The 15,888-nt window shown below is 36.9% G+C and overlaps 2 protein-coding genes across 5 annotated transcripts; one reads left to right on the top strand and one right to left on the bottom strand.

Annotated features, from left to right (window-relative positions):
* On the top strand, positions 2,667-12,947 carry LOC109716885 (DNA mismatch repair protein MSH7). Of its 3 annotated transcripts, none has more exons than XM_020242489.1 (17): positions 2,667-3,130; positions 3,850-4,390; positions 5,237-5,332; positions 5,772-5,827; positions 6,152-6,218; positions 7,234-7,329; positions 7,539-7,670; positions 7,744-7,771; positions 7,915-7,962; positions 8,484-8,680; positions 9,425-9,551; positions 9,665-9,942; positions 10,253-10,438; positions 11,061-11,477; positions 11,912-12,008; positions 12,086-12,213; positions 12,316-12,947. In XM_020242489.1, exons 1-17 carry the CDS (start codon positions 2,826-2,828, stop codon positions 12,787-12,789), a joined length of 3,273 nt encoding a protein of 1,090 aa, XP_020098078.1. In that variant the 5' UTR covers positions 2,667-2,825; the 3' UTR covers positions 12,790-12,947. The 3 variants fall into 3 exon arrangements, with proteins under 3 accessions (XP_020098078.1, XP_020098077.1, XP_020098079.1); XM_020242488.1 differs by having other exon boundaries at positions 7,744-7,777; XM_020242490.1 differs by lacking the exon at positions 11,912-12,008 and having other exon boundaries at positions 7,744-7,777; positions 12,316-12,544.
* LOC109716886 lies at positions 4,219-15,135 on the bottom strand. 2 transcript variants are annotated; one of them, XM_020242492.1, is made up of 4 exons: positions 14,997-15,135; positions 14,178-14,229; positions 13,924-14,083; positions 4,219-4,301 (listed from the first exon to the last, which is right to left on the bottom strand). In XM_020242492.1, exons 1-3 carry the CDS (start codon positions 15,088-15,090, stop codon positions 13,927-13,929), a joined length of 303 nt encoding a protein of 100 aa, XP_020098081.1. In that variant the 5' UTR covers positions 15,091-15,135; the 3' UTR covers positions 4,219-4,301; positions 13,924-13,926. The 2 variants fall into 2 exon arrangements, with proteins under 2 accessions (XP_020098081.1, XP_020098080.1); XM_020242491.1 differs by lacking the exon at positions 4,219-4,301 and having other exon boundaries at positions 13,103-14,083.

Genomic DNA, 15,888 nt, shown 5'->3' with positions numbered 1-15,888 from the left:
GGAGAATCGATGGAGATTGGAGGGAACGGAGATTAACTTTTGGAAAATGTGGGAGATTTCCCGCCGGAACCTGTCTCCTATTTTCACCCCCTCATTTTCGAAAGTTTTCTTTTTATGTTAATACAAATCACTCCTCCAAATTAAATTTGCCTAAAATATCCCTACAAAGCTAATATTCGTAAATCTTCTTATGAAAATTTTTGAATTTTTTGTGCAGTGGAAGTATCTATACTTACATTAATTATAACAAATTGCACGAATACTTTTTTGTAGGGTATACATGTAGATAAATAAAAGAAGGTTTTAAAAGCATGAGTGTAAATATTTTTACAGTCACAAATGTATTTGCGGAAAAATAATATTTACTATGATTTTACTTTCGAAGCACTTCCCAGGTACTAAATCTGTGTCTTATTTAAAGTATGTGCTCTCAACCATATATACACAAACACTATGACTGTATTCGGTTCTAGAAATATTTCCGAAGTAAGAGAAATATTTTTTTAATTTATATCAAAACATCAGAGAATTTGGACAAAACAAGTTGTTCCGATCAAAATGAATTATTACAAATCAACCAGTTAAAAGTTGTTCATACGACACCTACTGGACAGGTTTTGACAAAGCCAAGGCCGCCACCAACTAAGCCACAAACCCCGCCTCCTGGTGAGACACCCCAACCTCGAGCGGCAATGGCGGCAGCCTCAAGAAAACAATGCGGCCCCAGAGCAGAACAGTGAGCCAATGGACACAGAAATCAGATGGTACTCCTAATCCGACAGCAGAGTAGACTTATTATGCGTCAACTTCACTCAATACAAAAGCTCCATTCATCTCTTTGTGATCACTTTAAGAGTGCGTTTGGTTCGCATTATGAAAGATTATTAGGAATAAAAGATATCCGAGAATTTTATTTCTATTCATTCTATTACTAAGAATATAAAATTTCTGTGTTTGGTTCGTACGGTAATATTAATTAGGCATGTTATTTAATATTACAAAAAATATACAATTAATTAATTTTTTTATTTAATTAATTTTAGATAATGTTACCAAAAGTTTCAACATAATTTTAAAAAAAATGGAGAGAGAGTATAAGTTAGAGAGAGAGAGAGCATAATTAAAAAAAAGAAAGAAAAATATAGTCAAAATTAGAGGGAGTGAGAGAGTTGGGATTTTAGAAAGAGAGAGAGAGAAAGTTTAGTTTAGAGAGAGAAAAAAAAGTTGAATTTTAACGAGAAAAATAAGTTTAGAGAGAGATATAAGGTTAGAGTGTAAAGAAAAATAATATCAATTAGCCGGCGGGTGGGAAGAAAGAAAGAGATTAGATATATTATGATTATCCCAATCCATTAATATGAGGATACTCACCCTCCCTCAAGGGAATGAGATTAATACTTTGGGGTGAATCTTATTCCCAAGTGAATCCAATATTACCAACTAGATTATGTAGTGCGTTTAGCCAAATACCGTCATATTTTTTTATTCCCATTGGATTAATAGGAATCTTTAAAAGATAGCGTGAACCAAACGCACCCTAAATGCATTGCTTTGCTCAGGTAGAGAGGGGGCTAATGATGGAATTTACTATGGTAACACAGTGAAATGTTTTACGGGTCCCTAACTTGTTCTTGCAATTTTTTTAAAATAGGAATGTATAGAATATTTCCTATACGTTTCATTGAATATAATAAGAATTACATGTAAAACGAGTATAAATTATAATTATTGGGGTTGACCTGACCCGCAGCAATAAGTGAACCCTCAATTACAGAAATTTGAACCGCATTAGTACATTATTGTGTGATACTCAAGCTAGTTTTTCAGATGATCAATACAGCCTATTGAAAATTTTATTATTGCGCTCATTTCGTAAGTTTCAGCATACGACAGTAAATATCGAGTCTGTTTTACGTTACAACTTGACCAGTACCTTTTCCCTCATTTGGATTCAGGTGAAATGAAGGATATCATCTGACTATACTAAAGGCCAATCAGTATATTTGGAGAGTTTTCCACATTCAGCACAAAACGAGCTTAGGAAATCATGGTAAGTAAAAATATGTATAAGGTTCTTTGTTGCATAGTAGGCGACTCAATTTTTGGAGAGGGATTAATGGGAAAAAGGTACATTCCGGTTGTTTACTCTCTGCTTTGTTTGGAGACATTTGAGGAATTTTTGTTGATAATATTTTTTTTTTCTCTGGTCATAAACTCACGAGAGCGGCCAAACTTGGGCTCATTTTGTTGTTGAAGAACATTTTAAACCGCTCTAATGTGCACAGACAAAATTATTACCAATCGTCTCTGATAAAAGATTTGATGGTCAATTTTGATTGGGTGATGGATGATAGTATAAATTGGTGGCGCGCAATAGGTACTCACACATCGGTGACGATTGTTGATGTACGGCGTGAACTTGCAGTTTCGCGAGCCGAAATGAAGCTCGGACCATATGTGCTCAGCGTAGGGGAAGAGGATCGAGTTCAAAATGACTCAGCACCGGCCCGGCCCGTTTTCCACTCCGTCCATTTCAGCTACGGTTTGGGCCGACCATCATCACTCGGAGCTCGTTAGTATACGACCGTTACACTGAATCGTCTCGTCACTTTCAAACTCGTATCATTCCCCTCTACGGCATTAATTTTCTTAATTTTCGAATTTTTTCTGATTCCAATTTCCATTGCCGCCAAACACCTCCCACTTCCCCGCTTCCCTATATAAACCCACTCCCGAAGTAGCCATTCCAAAATGTTCGATCCCCAAACCCTTCCACCGTGAAAAGGCTTTCCCTCTTCTCCTCTCTTTAGTAGAGTAGAGCGACGATGCAGCGCCAGAGATCCATCCTCTCCTTCCTCCGCAGGCCCTCGTCGGAGACGGAGAGATCCCACGGCGGAGCTTCTCCGAATCCTGATCCCATCCACCGCCGGAATCCGCCGCCGGTGGACTCCGTAGCGGAGAAGCCGCTCCGCGATGCGTTCCCCGAGATCCGAGGGACCGATACGCCGCCGGAGAAGTTGCGCCGGCCATTTTTCCCGGCGAACAATGGCGGAGGCGGTGGAGCTCGGCCGATCTCGAGCATCATGCAGAAGTTTGCTAGAGGAAACAGATCGGAGAGCTCGATCAAGGGGTATGTGTGCGTTGCTAAGCTAGGGTTACGAGTGCTCCAGCTCTGGATCGTTCTCCTTTTTTTTAAGAATTAAAATGAGCTTTCGATCGTTTTCCTACGTTCCTTCTTACTTAGTTTCATGATTTAGTTTGCATCATTTTGTTTGGAGTATGAATTACATAACATTGATTCACGAATTAAACGATGCTTAGATCTATGGAACTATCTGACGATACTTAATGAGGGAGTACGTGTTCCTTCCTGAACTAGGTTAACGATTGCTCCAGCTCTACGTCTTCTCCTTTTCTGAAATGAGCTCTTGATTGTACCTATATGTGGCTTATCACTTATTTCAGGATTTAGTTTGCATCTTACCTATATGTGGCTTATTCACTTATTTCAGGATTTAGTTTGCATCTTTTTGTTTGGAGACTATATTTATCTCATGGATTAACTAATTGGAGGATATTTTAATTTATGGACCTGTCTAAAACTCTGAGTGTGGAGTAACGGAGTATTCTCTATGGATTTCCCCTTAGGCCCTTATTGTTCGTCCTTTTTTTTTCCACCAGAATGTAGAAAGGGTGTTCTGGTGCTCGGACGGTACCGACGAGAAGCTATCATTAAAACTGGATTACTGATCTTAAACACTATCTTATTGTATCACATGTAATGTAGTTACATACTTATATTAAGTTGCTCTCCATGAAAAATCCTAACTCTTTTTCTATGATTTGCAGAAACAAAGAGGCCTCTGGTTCCTTGAATTTTGACACCAGGCCTCTTGGTGAGAGCAGTGAATGTGTAAAAACTGAAACTCCTTTGACAGAACGTTCAAAGACGTTCATTACGGTGTCTTCCACTGACTTCAATGGAGAAGGTCCTCTGCAATTTGATCTCGATGCAGATAATTTGGGCCCAGAAACCCCAGCTATGCGGCCGCGTGTTCCTCGTTTCAAGCGGGTTCAAGAAGATTGCCTTGACATGAACAATAAGCAGGGCTCTCCCTCTCTATGTTCTAGCAAAAGGGCGAAGTCACTTCATGATTCTCTAATTGAAAAGAAGGCTCAAAGTGAAGCTTCTGAAAGTGTAAGCAGCAAATTTGAGTGGCTCAATCCTTCCAGAATTAGAGATGCAAATGGAAGGCGAGCAGACGACCCATTTTATGACAAGAGAACTCTATACATTCCACCTGATGCATTGAAAAAGATGTCAGCATCTCAAAAGCAGTATTGGAGCGAGAAATGCAAATACATGGATGTTGTCCTCTTTTTCAAAGTAGTAAGTTTCTAATGAATTATTATGATATCCTATGTAATCTGCAAAATTCTTTGATGTGGAAAACAATATTTACTTGGTAAAATAATTGTTAACTCTCTTGTGGCAATAATTGTTGCAATTACATGCTAAATGGTTACACGGTCCTGTCTAAACTCACAATCGGCTATTTGTTTTATTAGAAATTGCCTTGTATGCCATATATAACCTCATGGTTCCATATGTTTTTTTACGTGATTCTTTAGTTGACAGCCAAATGATAGGCTCTTTGAGAACCAAAAAAGAGAACTGATATATTAGATATCACTAAAAGTGACAATCATAAATTTATTTCATTTAATGGTACACTAATTATGATGCTTTACTCCTGGAGTCGCAAGTGGATGGAAGAATTTTATAGAGTGAAATGACTCTTATGTTAAGTTTAGTTCGACTGGAATGGTGAGGCTTTGATCATTTATTGGTGTATCTCAAAATTTTAAAACAAAATCTTTTCTGGTCTATAACATGTGAAACCAGATAGGTAAATTGTGGATCCAAAATACATATGCATCTTACCTCTTTTTAATCATCTCGAACTGTTGATGAATTTATTCTATTTCAATCCTAGAATATGCTTTTCATTGCTTGTTTTATTCGCTTGTTATTTGCTTGTCCTAATTGTTTGTAATTCTATGATGCTTCTTTTATTGCTAATTCTTTCCATCAAAAGCAGCTTTCACATTTTCTATTACTGGCATTGCGGGCTCTTTTGGTTTTTAGCAAAGCAGGCTGGCTTGCAGTTTCACCAAGGAAATTAAATATCTAGAGCATTGTTTGTACTCATTATTTGTATTTCCTAATTCACAGGGTAAATTTTATGAGCTGTATGAGCTAGATGCTGAGATTGGCCAGAAAGAGCTTGACTGGAAAATGACTATTAGTGGTGTGGGCAAATGCAGACAGGTACATCTCTTATATGCTTAAAAGGAAAAGCCATGTTTATTATAGCAGTATTGTGTAATGTAGCTAAGACTCTTTTTTTTTTATGTAGCTAAGACGTATTGTTTATTTTTATGTAGCTAAGACGTATTATTTGGCCTCATGATTTTCATCTAACTTGCACACTTCTGATCAACGGCACTCACATGCGCAATTGCTTTGTTTCTTCCACTGCATTATATCATGCTTTCGATGGTCAAAATCAGCCATGAGGGTAATATTTACACCCACCAGCTTAATGAGATTGTTGACAGCTAATATGTATTTATGAGGCCTCAACTTGAAAAACATTTCTTAGTTCATTGGTTATTGATACAATCAGGGAGCAAGGACTCAATACTCCAGTTTTTACAACAAACCATCATTGCTTATACAACTTCTCATCCATGCTCGTCATGTACAGGTTGGTATTTCTGAAGCAGGCATTGATGAAGCTGTTCAGAAGCTTATAGCTCGAGGGTAAGGAACTTGTTTTCTGGATTCATCCTCAGTTTCTTAATTGAATTCTCTATGCAATTGCACTTATATTGTCAGGCCATTATTAGCTAGAAGGCACATGTTCTTTCATATATCACAATATATTGGACACTTGTCCTGTCTTTTCTTAGTTGATTGCATGTATTCAAGATGCAAAATTTCAATTGGAAACTCTTTTAGTAATTAACTAGCCAATTGTTTCCTGATATGCAGAAAGTCATGCTACTGTTGAATGCCCTGTGAAACATAATTACTTTGGCAATCCTCTTATCTACCAGTTATTTATAATCTCTACATTGATCGTAGGTATAAAGTTGGAAGAATTGAGCAGCTAGAGACCTCTGACCAGGCCAAAGCTAGAGGACCAAATTCTGTAAGTAATAAAGATCTAACAATACATTATTGGTTCTCTTCTAGCGATGCCTATTAGCAAACTTAAATGGATATTTTTGCTATTTTTCCTCCTATCAATATCAAAAGCATACTCCATGCGATACCATGACATCTTAATGTTTAGTCTGCCAGTTCTTTTATTTTTCTCTAGTGTAAATATTGTCTGTAGCTTTCTATCACTTTGCTTAGTTCCAAGAGTTTGGTCCTGTCTTTTAGTTTTAGTTATAAGCTTTTGTATCACATAGACTATCCGTCATCTAAATTGAAGGATTCTTTGGTTCTGCCTTTTTTCTTGTGTTTCTTTTCTCATAGGCTATTTTAGTTATTGAATACGTTTCCAGTCGCTAAAAATTTGGTGATATGACAAACTTGTAGTCTAGTTCATAGTCTAGTTCATTGGCCAGATGAATGAAGCAAGTAGCTTGCTACCTTTTACTAAAAATAATAAATTAGTTGAGAAGATGCAGTGGTAAGTTTATCCCTTGACCTCTTCTTCGTGATCATTTAAGATGCATTTGAAGGTCATTTACTATTGTAGTTATTTATTAAGATGTTGTACAGATCTGATCCTTCCAGAATTGTTGTGCTGAAGTGCCCAATGGATTTTGATTCCATATGTTTGTTTTATCTGTTTCAGAATATAAATGTTGTCCAATAATCTGACAAACTTGTAGTCTTGTTCATTGGCCAGATGAATGAATTAGGTTACTCACTACCTTTTGCTAAAAACAATAAATTAGTTGAGAAGATGCAGTGGTAAGTTTATCTCTTAAACTCTTCTTCGTGATGATTTAAGATGCATTTCAGGTTCATTTACTATTGTAGTTATTTATTAAGATGTTGTACAGATCTGATCCTTCCAGAATTGTTGTGCTTAAGTGCCCAATTGGCTTGATTCCATATGTTTGTTTTATTTGTTTCAGACTATAAAGGTCGTCCAATTGTTTTATCTGTTTGTTTTATCTTATGTTGTAATATAAACGTTGTCTCTTCAGGTTATACAGAGGAAGTTAGTTCATGTATCCACACCATCAACTTTGGTTGATGGCAGCGTGGGACCAGATGCCGTCCACCTTCTTGCTCTAAAAGAGGTGTTTTAATTTCACAGATTTTTTATCTTATAGTTAGCATTTGGTGGAGTTGCTATTTCTCTTGGATTTGACATACACTTATCAAACTGATTTAAACCTTCCAAATTGTGTCACGCCAGTCTTTTGACAAAAGTGTAATGCTGGTCGTAAATGCATACTTTAAGTATTTCACACAAGGTTTTATTTTTCTCTTTCCAATTTACGTATAGGGAAATAGGGTTTCTGAGAAAGGTTCAACTGAATATGGATTTGCTTTTCTGGATCATGCTTCTCTGAAATTTTGGGTTGGCTCCATCTTTGATGATGATTCTTGTGCAGCTATAGGTGCTTTGCTGATGCAAGTAAGTTCTCCTGTTCATCTGATTCTCTTGGTCCAATGGACTTCCACAATTTATTAATGCATCCTTTTTGCAGGTTTCTCCAAGAGAAGTAATCTATGAAAGTTCAGGTTTGAGCCAAAAATGGACTTAATAAGTTGTTGAATGTTGTTTCATTATCTCAGGCTATATAACTCAGATTTGAACAAAAGGACTTTCTATTAAGTTGTTGGTTTGCAAACTAAAATTTGGTAGTTCATTGTCTCAGGGCTTTCTAAAGAAACTCACATGGCACTCACTAAATATGCTTCAGCAGGTAAGCACTGTTTGGATTATCAGATAGTACTCTTTGATGGTCATGCAAAATAGTTTAATCACAGCTGATAAATATATGACTCATTTGAGTTATCTTGTGCCTCTTATCTCGTGCCTCTTACCCCAAGAAATATAATTTCGAGATTCTTATTGGTATGTTGAAACTTGTTGAGATGGTGATGACTCTGGAGTAGACCAGAGTTGGACATAGAGCATTAGCTTTTGATCAATACAATATGCACAAACCCAACACTTGATTATTTGACAAGGTATATATGGAGGCTCATAGATGGTCTTTTGGTTGTCATTGAAACAAGATGGTGAAGATGTTAGAAAAGTTTATAGAGTGGATGATGTGAGATTGGAAAAATTATAATTAATAGGAGTAGAGCCTCAAATATGATTCGGTGGTGAAGTAGTATCTTAGAACATATTTGTTATTTACAATGAATAGTGGTGGTCAGTTGCCATTGGTCATTGAACCACATATAAAATGCTCTATTAATTTCTCTTAAAATGCAGGTTCCGTTAAGATGCAACTGACACCACTACCTAGCGCAGATTTCTTGGAAGCCGCTGAAGTTCGAAAGTTGATACATACTAAAGGGTATTTTAGAGCATTGTCAGACTCATGGTTTTCAGCTCTTGATTCTTTGGGGAATCATGACCTTGTTATGTCTGCTCTTGGTGGACTAGTTGGCCACCTGTCCAGGCTTATGGTGAGGGTGATTTCTCTTTTCCTCTTTTCTTTCCGTTTCCTAGTTAGTCTGACATCCCTTAAATTAGCTAAAGTATGAAATAGGTTTAAGGTAAATTATGCAGATAGTTGTTGTACTGTTTCAATATTCCATCCCTGAGCATCAAAGAATTCTATAAACTGCCCATTTGACCCCTTCTCATGTAAAATAAGTGCTCTTGAAACAGGGTTAAAAATCAGTGATCTTGAAACAGGGTTAAAAAATCAGTGATCTTGAAACAGGGTTAAAAATCAGTGATCTTGAAACAGGGTTAAAAATCAGTGATCTTGAAACAGGGTTAAAAATCAGTGCTCTCGAAAATTCATGTAGTCAGATTTTTTTAGCGATTAGGGATAAATTGCAATATATGAGAAAGTTCAGGGATTGAGGTAAAGTTGCTTCTTGAGAATTAGGTGTTTAAAGCGAAGGTTTAGGGACTATGTATCAATATCTGGATACTTTACCTTTAACAGTCTTATGAACTCCAATTTCTCTTTTCTACAGGTCGGTATGTTTATAGTTTTACGTTTCAGTCGTAGTCCTTTTTTTGTATTGTTTTCAGAAACTGTTTGATTATCCTATACATATTAACCAATTGGGACCTCCATGCGAAAGGGTCTTGTTGAGGATTTTGATTTATCCGTTAAAACTATTGAGTAATACTTCTGGGATTTAGTTACAGCTTGAACATCCTTCTTTGATTCTAATTTTGCCATCTGCAAACAGCTAGATGATGCTCTTAGGAATGGCGAACTTTCCCCTTACCACATCTACAAAAGCTGCCTAAGAATGGATGGTCAAACTCTTGTGAATCTTGAAATTTTCCACAATAACATTGATGGTGGCTTATCCGGTTTGTATCCAACTTTTCTCCCACTCACATATTTGCTTCTACTGCTGTTATCATATTCAGTTTGAGATATTGTTTCTGTATTTTCATTATTTGCTCTTTCTTTTTTGGTGCAGGTACGTTGTACAAACATCTTGATCATTGTATAACTGCATCTGGTAAACGGCTTTTGAGAAGGTGGATCTGCCATCCGCTAAAGGACATTGACGATATCAACGATAGGCTTAATATTGTCGAGGGATTCATAAAAAATTCAGGTTTAGTCTCTATTGTTGTTCAGCATCTTCGTAGGATTCCAGACCTTGAGAGACTGTTAGGGCGAGTTAAGTCTACTGTTGGTTCATCATCAGCTCTCCTCTTGCCTTTGATTGGAGATAGAGTATTAAAACAACGGGTAATTCACACTAATCTTCTCTTTTGCGTGCTTTAAAGGCAACATATGCACATTAACTCAAATAATTGCTGCTCTTGTAAACTTTTATATAATATTTGTGTTTTGATAAATACATATTGTTTGAATGTTCCCATTGCGTGCAACTCATCCAATAAATGTAATTTTTGGTGGTTCTCTTAATGTACAGTAAATTTCTAAACATTTTGGAAGTTTATCTGTAGAGTGATTGTCTTTTACTTTGTTACTCAAGGAGATAGCTATATCATGACCATTTGACTGATCTTAACATCTGGACTCTGTTATATTTCAGGTGAAAACATTCGGGTCTCTTGTCAAAGGTCTTCGAATTGGAATAGACTTGCTGAATATTTTGCAGAAAGAAGATCATGAAATCTTATCACTATCAAAAGTTGTCAATCTTCAAACCCTTAGCAGTCTGTGCGAACTAGTGCATCAGTTTGAAGTAGCTTTGGATGATGACTTTCCTCAATACCAGGTTATTTGTCTGAAAAATCCATCTAATTTTTGTCCCATCTAAATTGGGTTATCTTTGTTTTTCTAACAAGTGGTGCATGCCACCTGCATTGTGCGGATACGCTGCGTTGAGCCCTCCACACATACTAATCTATATAGGGTCTAGTAGCAGCGTAATCTGCATGTGAGCAAGTGATGACCTATCATAATCAAGTTAGTAAACAAGTCACATAGACTTAGCTTTTAACTCTTTGACATCATATTCTATAGCATATCTTCCATATTTTACGCTTAAAGCTGATTGGGCTCTACCGGAGGGTGTAGTTTTGTATGATGAAGTGTTGTTTTGAGTAGTGTTATTAGGAGAGGAGCCATATTAAGATCTCCTCAATAGTTTACTCTATAGCAAAAGCAAAAGCTCCGAATTGGAAATTAAGGTTTTGGGGCTCAAGGTCTCACTTCAGCCTCCTGCTATAGCAGAATTTCCACACTTTTCTATTCGCCTAACATTCAATTAACAGTGGCTGCAATTGAAAGGAGATGCAGAAATGGTTATTCTGTCTGATTTAGAAATCGTATCAGTGATGCAATTTACTCAGAACAATTCATATTTTGACTCTTCTAATTTTTTTTATTCTGATTAGGATCATGTTGTGAAAGATTCGGATGCTGACACTTTAGCTGTTTTAGTCGATCTCTTCATTGGAAAGGCTACTGAATGGTCAAAGGTCATTGACGTGCTCAACTGCATGGATGTGCTTCAGTCCTTTGCATCAACCACGATTTCTTCACACTGCTCTATGAGCAGGCCAATTTTTCTTTGTAGTAATTCATATTCGATGAAATCAAACCAAGAAGATAAAGGACCCATACTTCGAATGAAAGGTCTGTGGCATCCATATGCCATCGCAGAATGTGAGAATGGGTTAGTTCCCAACGACATCTCTCTTGGTGAGGATTCAACTGGCCAAAATCTTTCCGCTTTGCTGCTGACTGGACCAAATATGGGTGGGAAATCAACTTTGATGCGTGCCACCTGTCTATCTGTTATTTTGGCACAGGTTAGTTATTTACTCAGAAGCTTTTGCTTTATTTAATGCTAATTTCTCTTGTTATCGAAGACAAACATAAGAGATAATTACAAATCTAGACCTTTTGTTCAACACCTATAATTGCTTTGTCATGTTTTTCAGTTATAGTTGTTATGTCCTGCATAAACAAGTATTCTTGTCTTGAACGTAGGACGCCGATAGCATCATCCTAAGTTAGCAGACTCTAATATGACAACTTTTTTAGATTCAGTGATTCTGACATGGTCTCTCCAAAGACAGTAGACTAGCACAAACACATACGTTATGTGGAACAAACTTCAAGCATTAATTTGTCAAAATTGAAACTCAGTGTATAATTGGTATCAGGGTCAAATTTCAGAGACTAAATTTATATTTAACCTTGTCTTTGACTTGCTTTGCCTCCCGTGTTGATTTTTTTGCAGCTGGGTTGTTATGTGCCTTGCGAATCCTGTGTTCTGTCACCTGCCGATATTATCTTCACAAGGCTTGGTGCAACTGATAGAATCATGTCTGGTGAAAGTGGGTGACTAAAAAGCACGGTAAATTTTCTCTATTGCAAGTTGCAAATATAGTAACCTTTTTTTTTTTTCTTTCAGGTACTTTTTTTGTTGAGTGTGCTGAGACAGCATCAGTCCTTAGAAATGCTACTCGAGATTCTCTCGTGTTGCTCGATGAGCTTGGTAGAGGAACAAGCACATTTGATGGATATGCCATTGCTTATGCTGTAAGTATTAAATTCTCATGTCATAAAGGCATTAGTAATCAGCTTATGTTTATTTATACACTTGTTATGTTCGAGATCTTAAGCACCAAAATGTATTTCCAGGTATTTCGCCATCTTGTGGAAAGGGTATGCTGCCGCTTGCTTTTCGCTACCCACTACCATCCCCTCACAAAAGAATTTGCTTCGCATCCTCACGTGAGCTTGCAACACATGGCCTACACCTTCATGCCAAAAAATGGAAGCTCTTTTAACGGTGACAGGGAATTAATCTTTCTCTATCGGCTTGCTCATGGAGCCTGCTCAGAGAGCTATGGCTTGCAAGTTGCCCAAATGGCAGGGATTCCAAAAATAATTGTCGAAGCTGCTTCAAAGTCTGGCCAAAATATGAGACTAAAGATCTCTGACAATTTCAAGTCGAGCGAAGGGAGATCAGAGTTTTCAACCCTTCATGAAGAGTGGCTAAAGACGCTTCTGGGTGTTTCAGGGATTAATGAAGCATGCTGGGATGAGGATGCTTCTGATACCTTGCTTTGTCTGTGGCATGAACTTAAGAGCCAATATAGATCAGTTAAATGAGGATAAGAAAGTTATTTTGTAAATTTTGATGTGGAAAACTCTTTTTGAGTTGCAAATTTTGAATAGATCCTTGTGATCCAGATTTGAGAAGTGCAATCATATTATCCACCTGTATATATATTGAGCAAAGATGTGCTATAATACTATGTTCTTTTTTATATGAAAATCAAAATGGATGAGAAAGAAAATAAATCTGTCCAAAAAATCTAGGGTGCCGCCTCAAAAATGGAAAAATTAATAACAATATTTCCTTTCCACGCACAGACAAATCTTGGGAGCATACCTGAATTAAATTAATGATTTCATAAACAACGCATTGGTTTCAATGTTCAAGTACTTGAGTACAAGCATGCTCAATCTTTTCGTAAAATGCTCTTGTTAATTCTAATGATTTATCATTACTTATTCACAAAAACCAAAAAGCTTGCTCAGCGAGAAGGAAAAGATATCTTAGTAATGCCAGCAAACTAAAGGAAACAAAGGAAATCCTCTACTAGAGAAGGTGCCATTTGTAATGCCTAGATTTTACGATTGGCATGGGAAACATCCTGTGTTGTATTAGGCAATAAAGAAAATATTTGCTCCTAAAAATTGGAAAAGAGAAAGATGGCAAAAGAAGAATCGATAATCTGATCTATTCAGCTAAACTCATCTCAGAGAAACAAAGTAAAAATAATCAAGTATAACAGAGCTTTATATTTGCCTACCATCTGAGAGAAACAATTAGGCCGTGAGTGTAAGCAACTACATTTCCTAGTTCCTACCTTGGAGCATTTATATGACATACAAATAATTCACATTAATCTTTCAATGTTATCACCGTTTATAACAACATAAAACAATTATCCTCATGCAAAAATAATTCATAGTGAGTTGATGTATTAATCTTTATTAATATATGCCAACAGGATCAAAAGATTGTTTGTCACCTTTTGTTCTTATCAAACTCTTCACATTCTCTGTCTGTGAATAGCATCCAATTAAGAGAACAACATGTGAGCTAAGTAAAATTTAAGTCTGTTACAAAGCCAAACCAATACTCACAATATTCAAAATTCACAGGAAGGAATCACTGAGATGCTATACAACTAAAAGCCACAACTACTATGCTGCAAAATGAGTGAAGATGCAAACCTCTCAAAGCGCCTCACTTCCATTAAGCATTTCCAACACAGCCATTGCGGCTTTCTTGAAACGGTCTCTCTCCTCCTCTAAGATGTTATTTCTAACGGCCACGGACTCCTTGCATTTCTTGATCTCTTCCATTATCTCGCAAGAGCTTTGTTCGATCTCACTATTTATCAGATGTTTCGGAATCAACATTGTTCACACAATCAAATAGATTATTTATTTGTAAAAATAAATAATGTTAGCATTACAAAGCTCACCTGGTCATCTTAAGCATGTTCTGAATAGCTCCTTGTACCTGTTGAGACACATCTGCTCACCAAATAACAGGATTAATTTAAAAAACTGATACTAAAATGAAGAACAGAGATCAATTAATCACTCAAAATATTCACAGCATATACCAATATGAGCATATATACTTAACTGACTATATTGTATACTTAATGGGTACATTGCTACAGAACAGGTTCATTTGAACAAGAATTGAAGAGTAAATCAGAGTGCATCATTTTGTTTCCAAACTCTACAATTAAGTTTTTTATAATTCATTAATATTCAGAGTCCATTATGAGAGTTCTACCATAATTACTCGAATTATGCCCTAAAATTCACGTTAGTGTAAGTTTGTTGCAGAACTACTCAACAATCAAAGCTCGTGAGCATGTAGTATGGTGGAAACACATCAACACTAGCGTTGATCTCTCATAACCAAAACTAGAACTCCCGAGAAGCTTTTTTTCATGTCAAATCACAAATCCGAGGAGTGAACGCATCTAATTTCACATTTGTTATGAAATTAATAAAAAAACTACTAGAATTCAACATCAATTCCAGAATTCAACGTCAATTCCTCTTTGGCAGAATTCGAATCAATAGGGATTGGCTTAGATATGTAATTCCGTGTACATATATCAAGGGAATCCATCAGATATCAAATGATGCAACGGGAAAAACGAGATTGATCGCATGAAATCATTATAAGAAGCTTAAAACGGCTTTCGATCAAATCTCTCACGAGATCGCGATCGAAGATGAGCACGATCTAAGAATCTAGGGTTTCGTGGGAGAGATCGTACCGTAAAGGAGAGCTGAGATGAGGGATTCGCCTTGGGAAGCGGCTAGGGTTTCAGAGGGGGCGGGAGCCGCGAGGATCGCCTTCGAATGCTCCATCGCGAGAGCTCAAAGGAAGGAGAGAGAGAGAGAGAGAGAGAGAGAGAGAGGAGATCGCGGGAATAGGGGCGATGGGATCTCCTTTTATAGAGCAGCGTCTTCGAGGAGGGAAAGAGCTTTAGTTTCAATTTCAAATCCAACCCTACGTATTCGAAATTTTAAATCGGCGGTCACGATTTGATTGACTAGACAGTGACCGCGCATGCAACTGGAGCCGTGTGATTGAGCCAAACACGAGCGAGCTCTAGGCTAGATTTGGATCAGTTTATTTGGTGACCCAGTCGAGCGAGATTTTTTTTTTTAAATTATTTTTCTCCTTTTTAAGGGATAAACGTGTGGGTAATTTTTTTATTTAACAAAGAACCGAGGACAAGTTGCATGGGTTGTTTTATTATGCACTGAGCCTTAATAATTTTTTATTAGCATGTGCATTTTGTCCATAATTGAGCTTTGAAATGAAGGATGTGGATTGACCAGACCCAAATTTACCGTGTTGGGCTCGGCCCGAGATATTCGATCGACTACGGAACTTTATTGCCAAAACAACTTGGTCCCCTCGTCCGCGCAAGGAATGCAGTGCTGTTGAATGAAATACTGTGTTAGTAGAGCTTTCAGAAGAAGTATTATGCTTAACTTCTTTTAAAAAATTTTATTTTCAAAATTTTATGGTTCTATTTATAATTTCCAAACTAATTTATTATCTCTAAAAGTGAAAATGTTCTACTGGTTGGTCCTAAAGAAGAGACTGCTCACAACTGACAATTTGGTTAAGTGAGGCTGGACTAGAAATACAAAATG

This window comes from Ananas comosus, linkage group 10 (genome assembly GCF_001540865.1).
Source record: "Ananas comosus cultivar F153 linkage group 10, ASM154086v1, whole genome shotgun sequence".
Classification (NCBI taxonomy): Eukaryota; Viridiplantae; Streptophyta; class Magnoliopsida; order Poales; family Bromeliaceae; genus Ananas; species Ananas comosus.
This window is presented reverse-complemented; position numbering and strand designations above follow the sequence as displayed.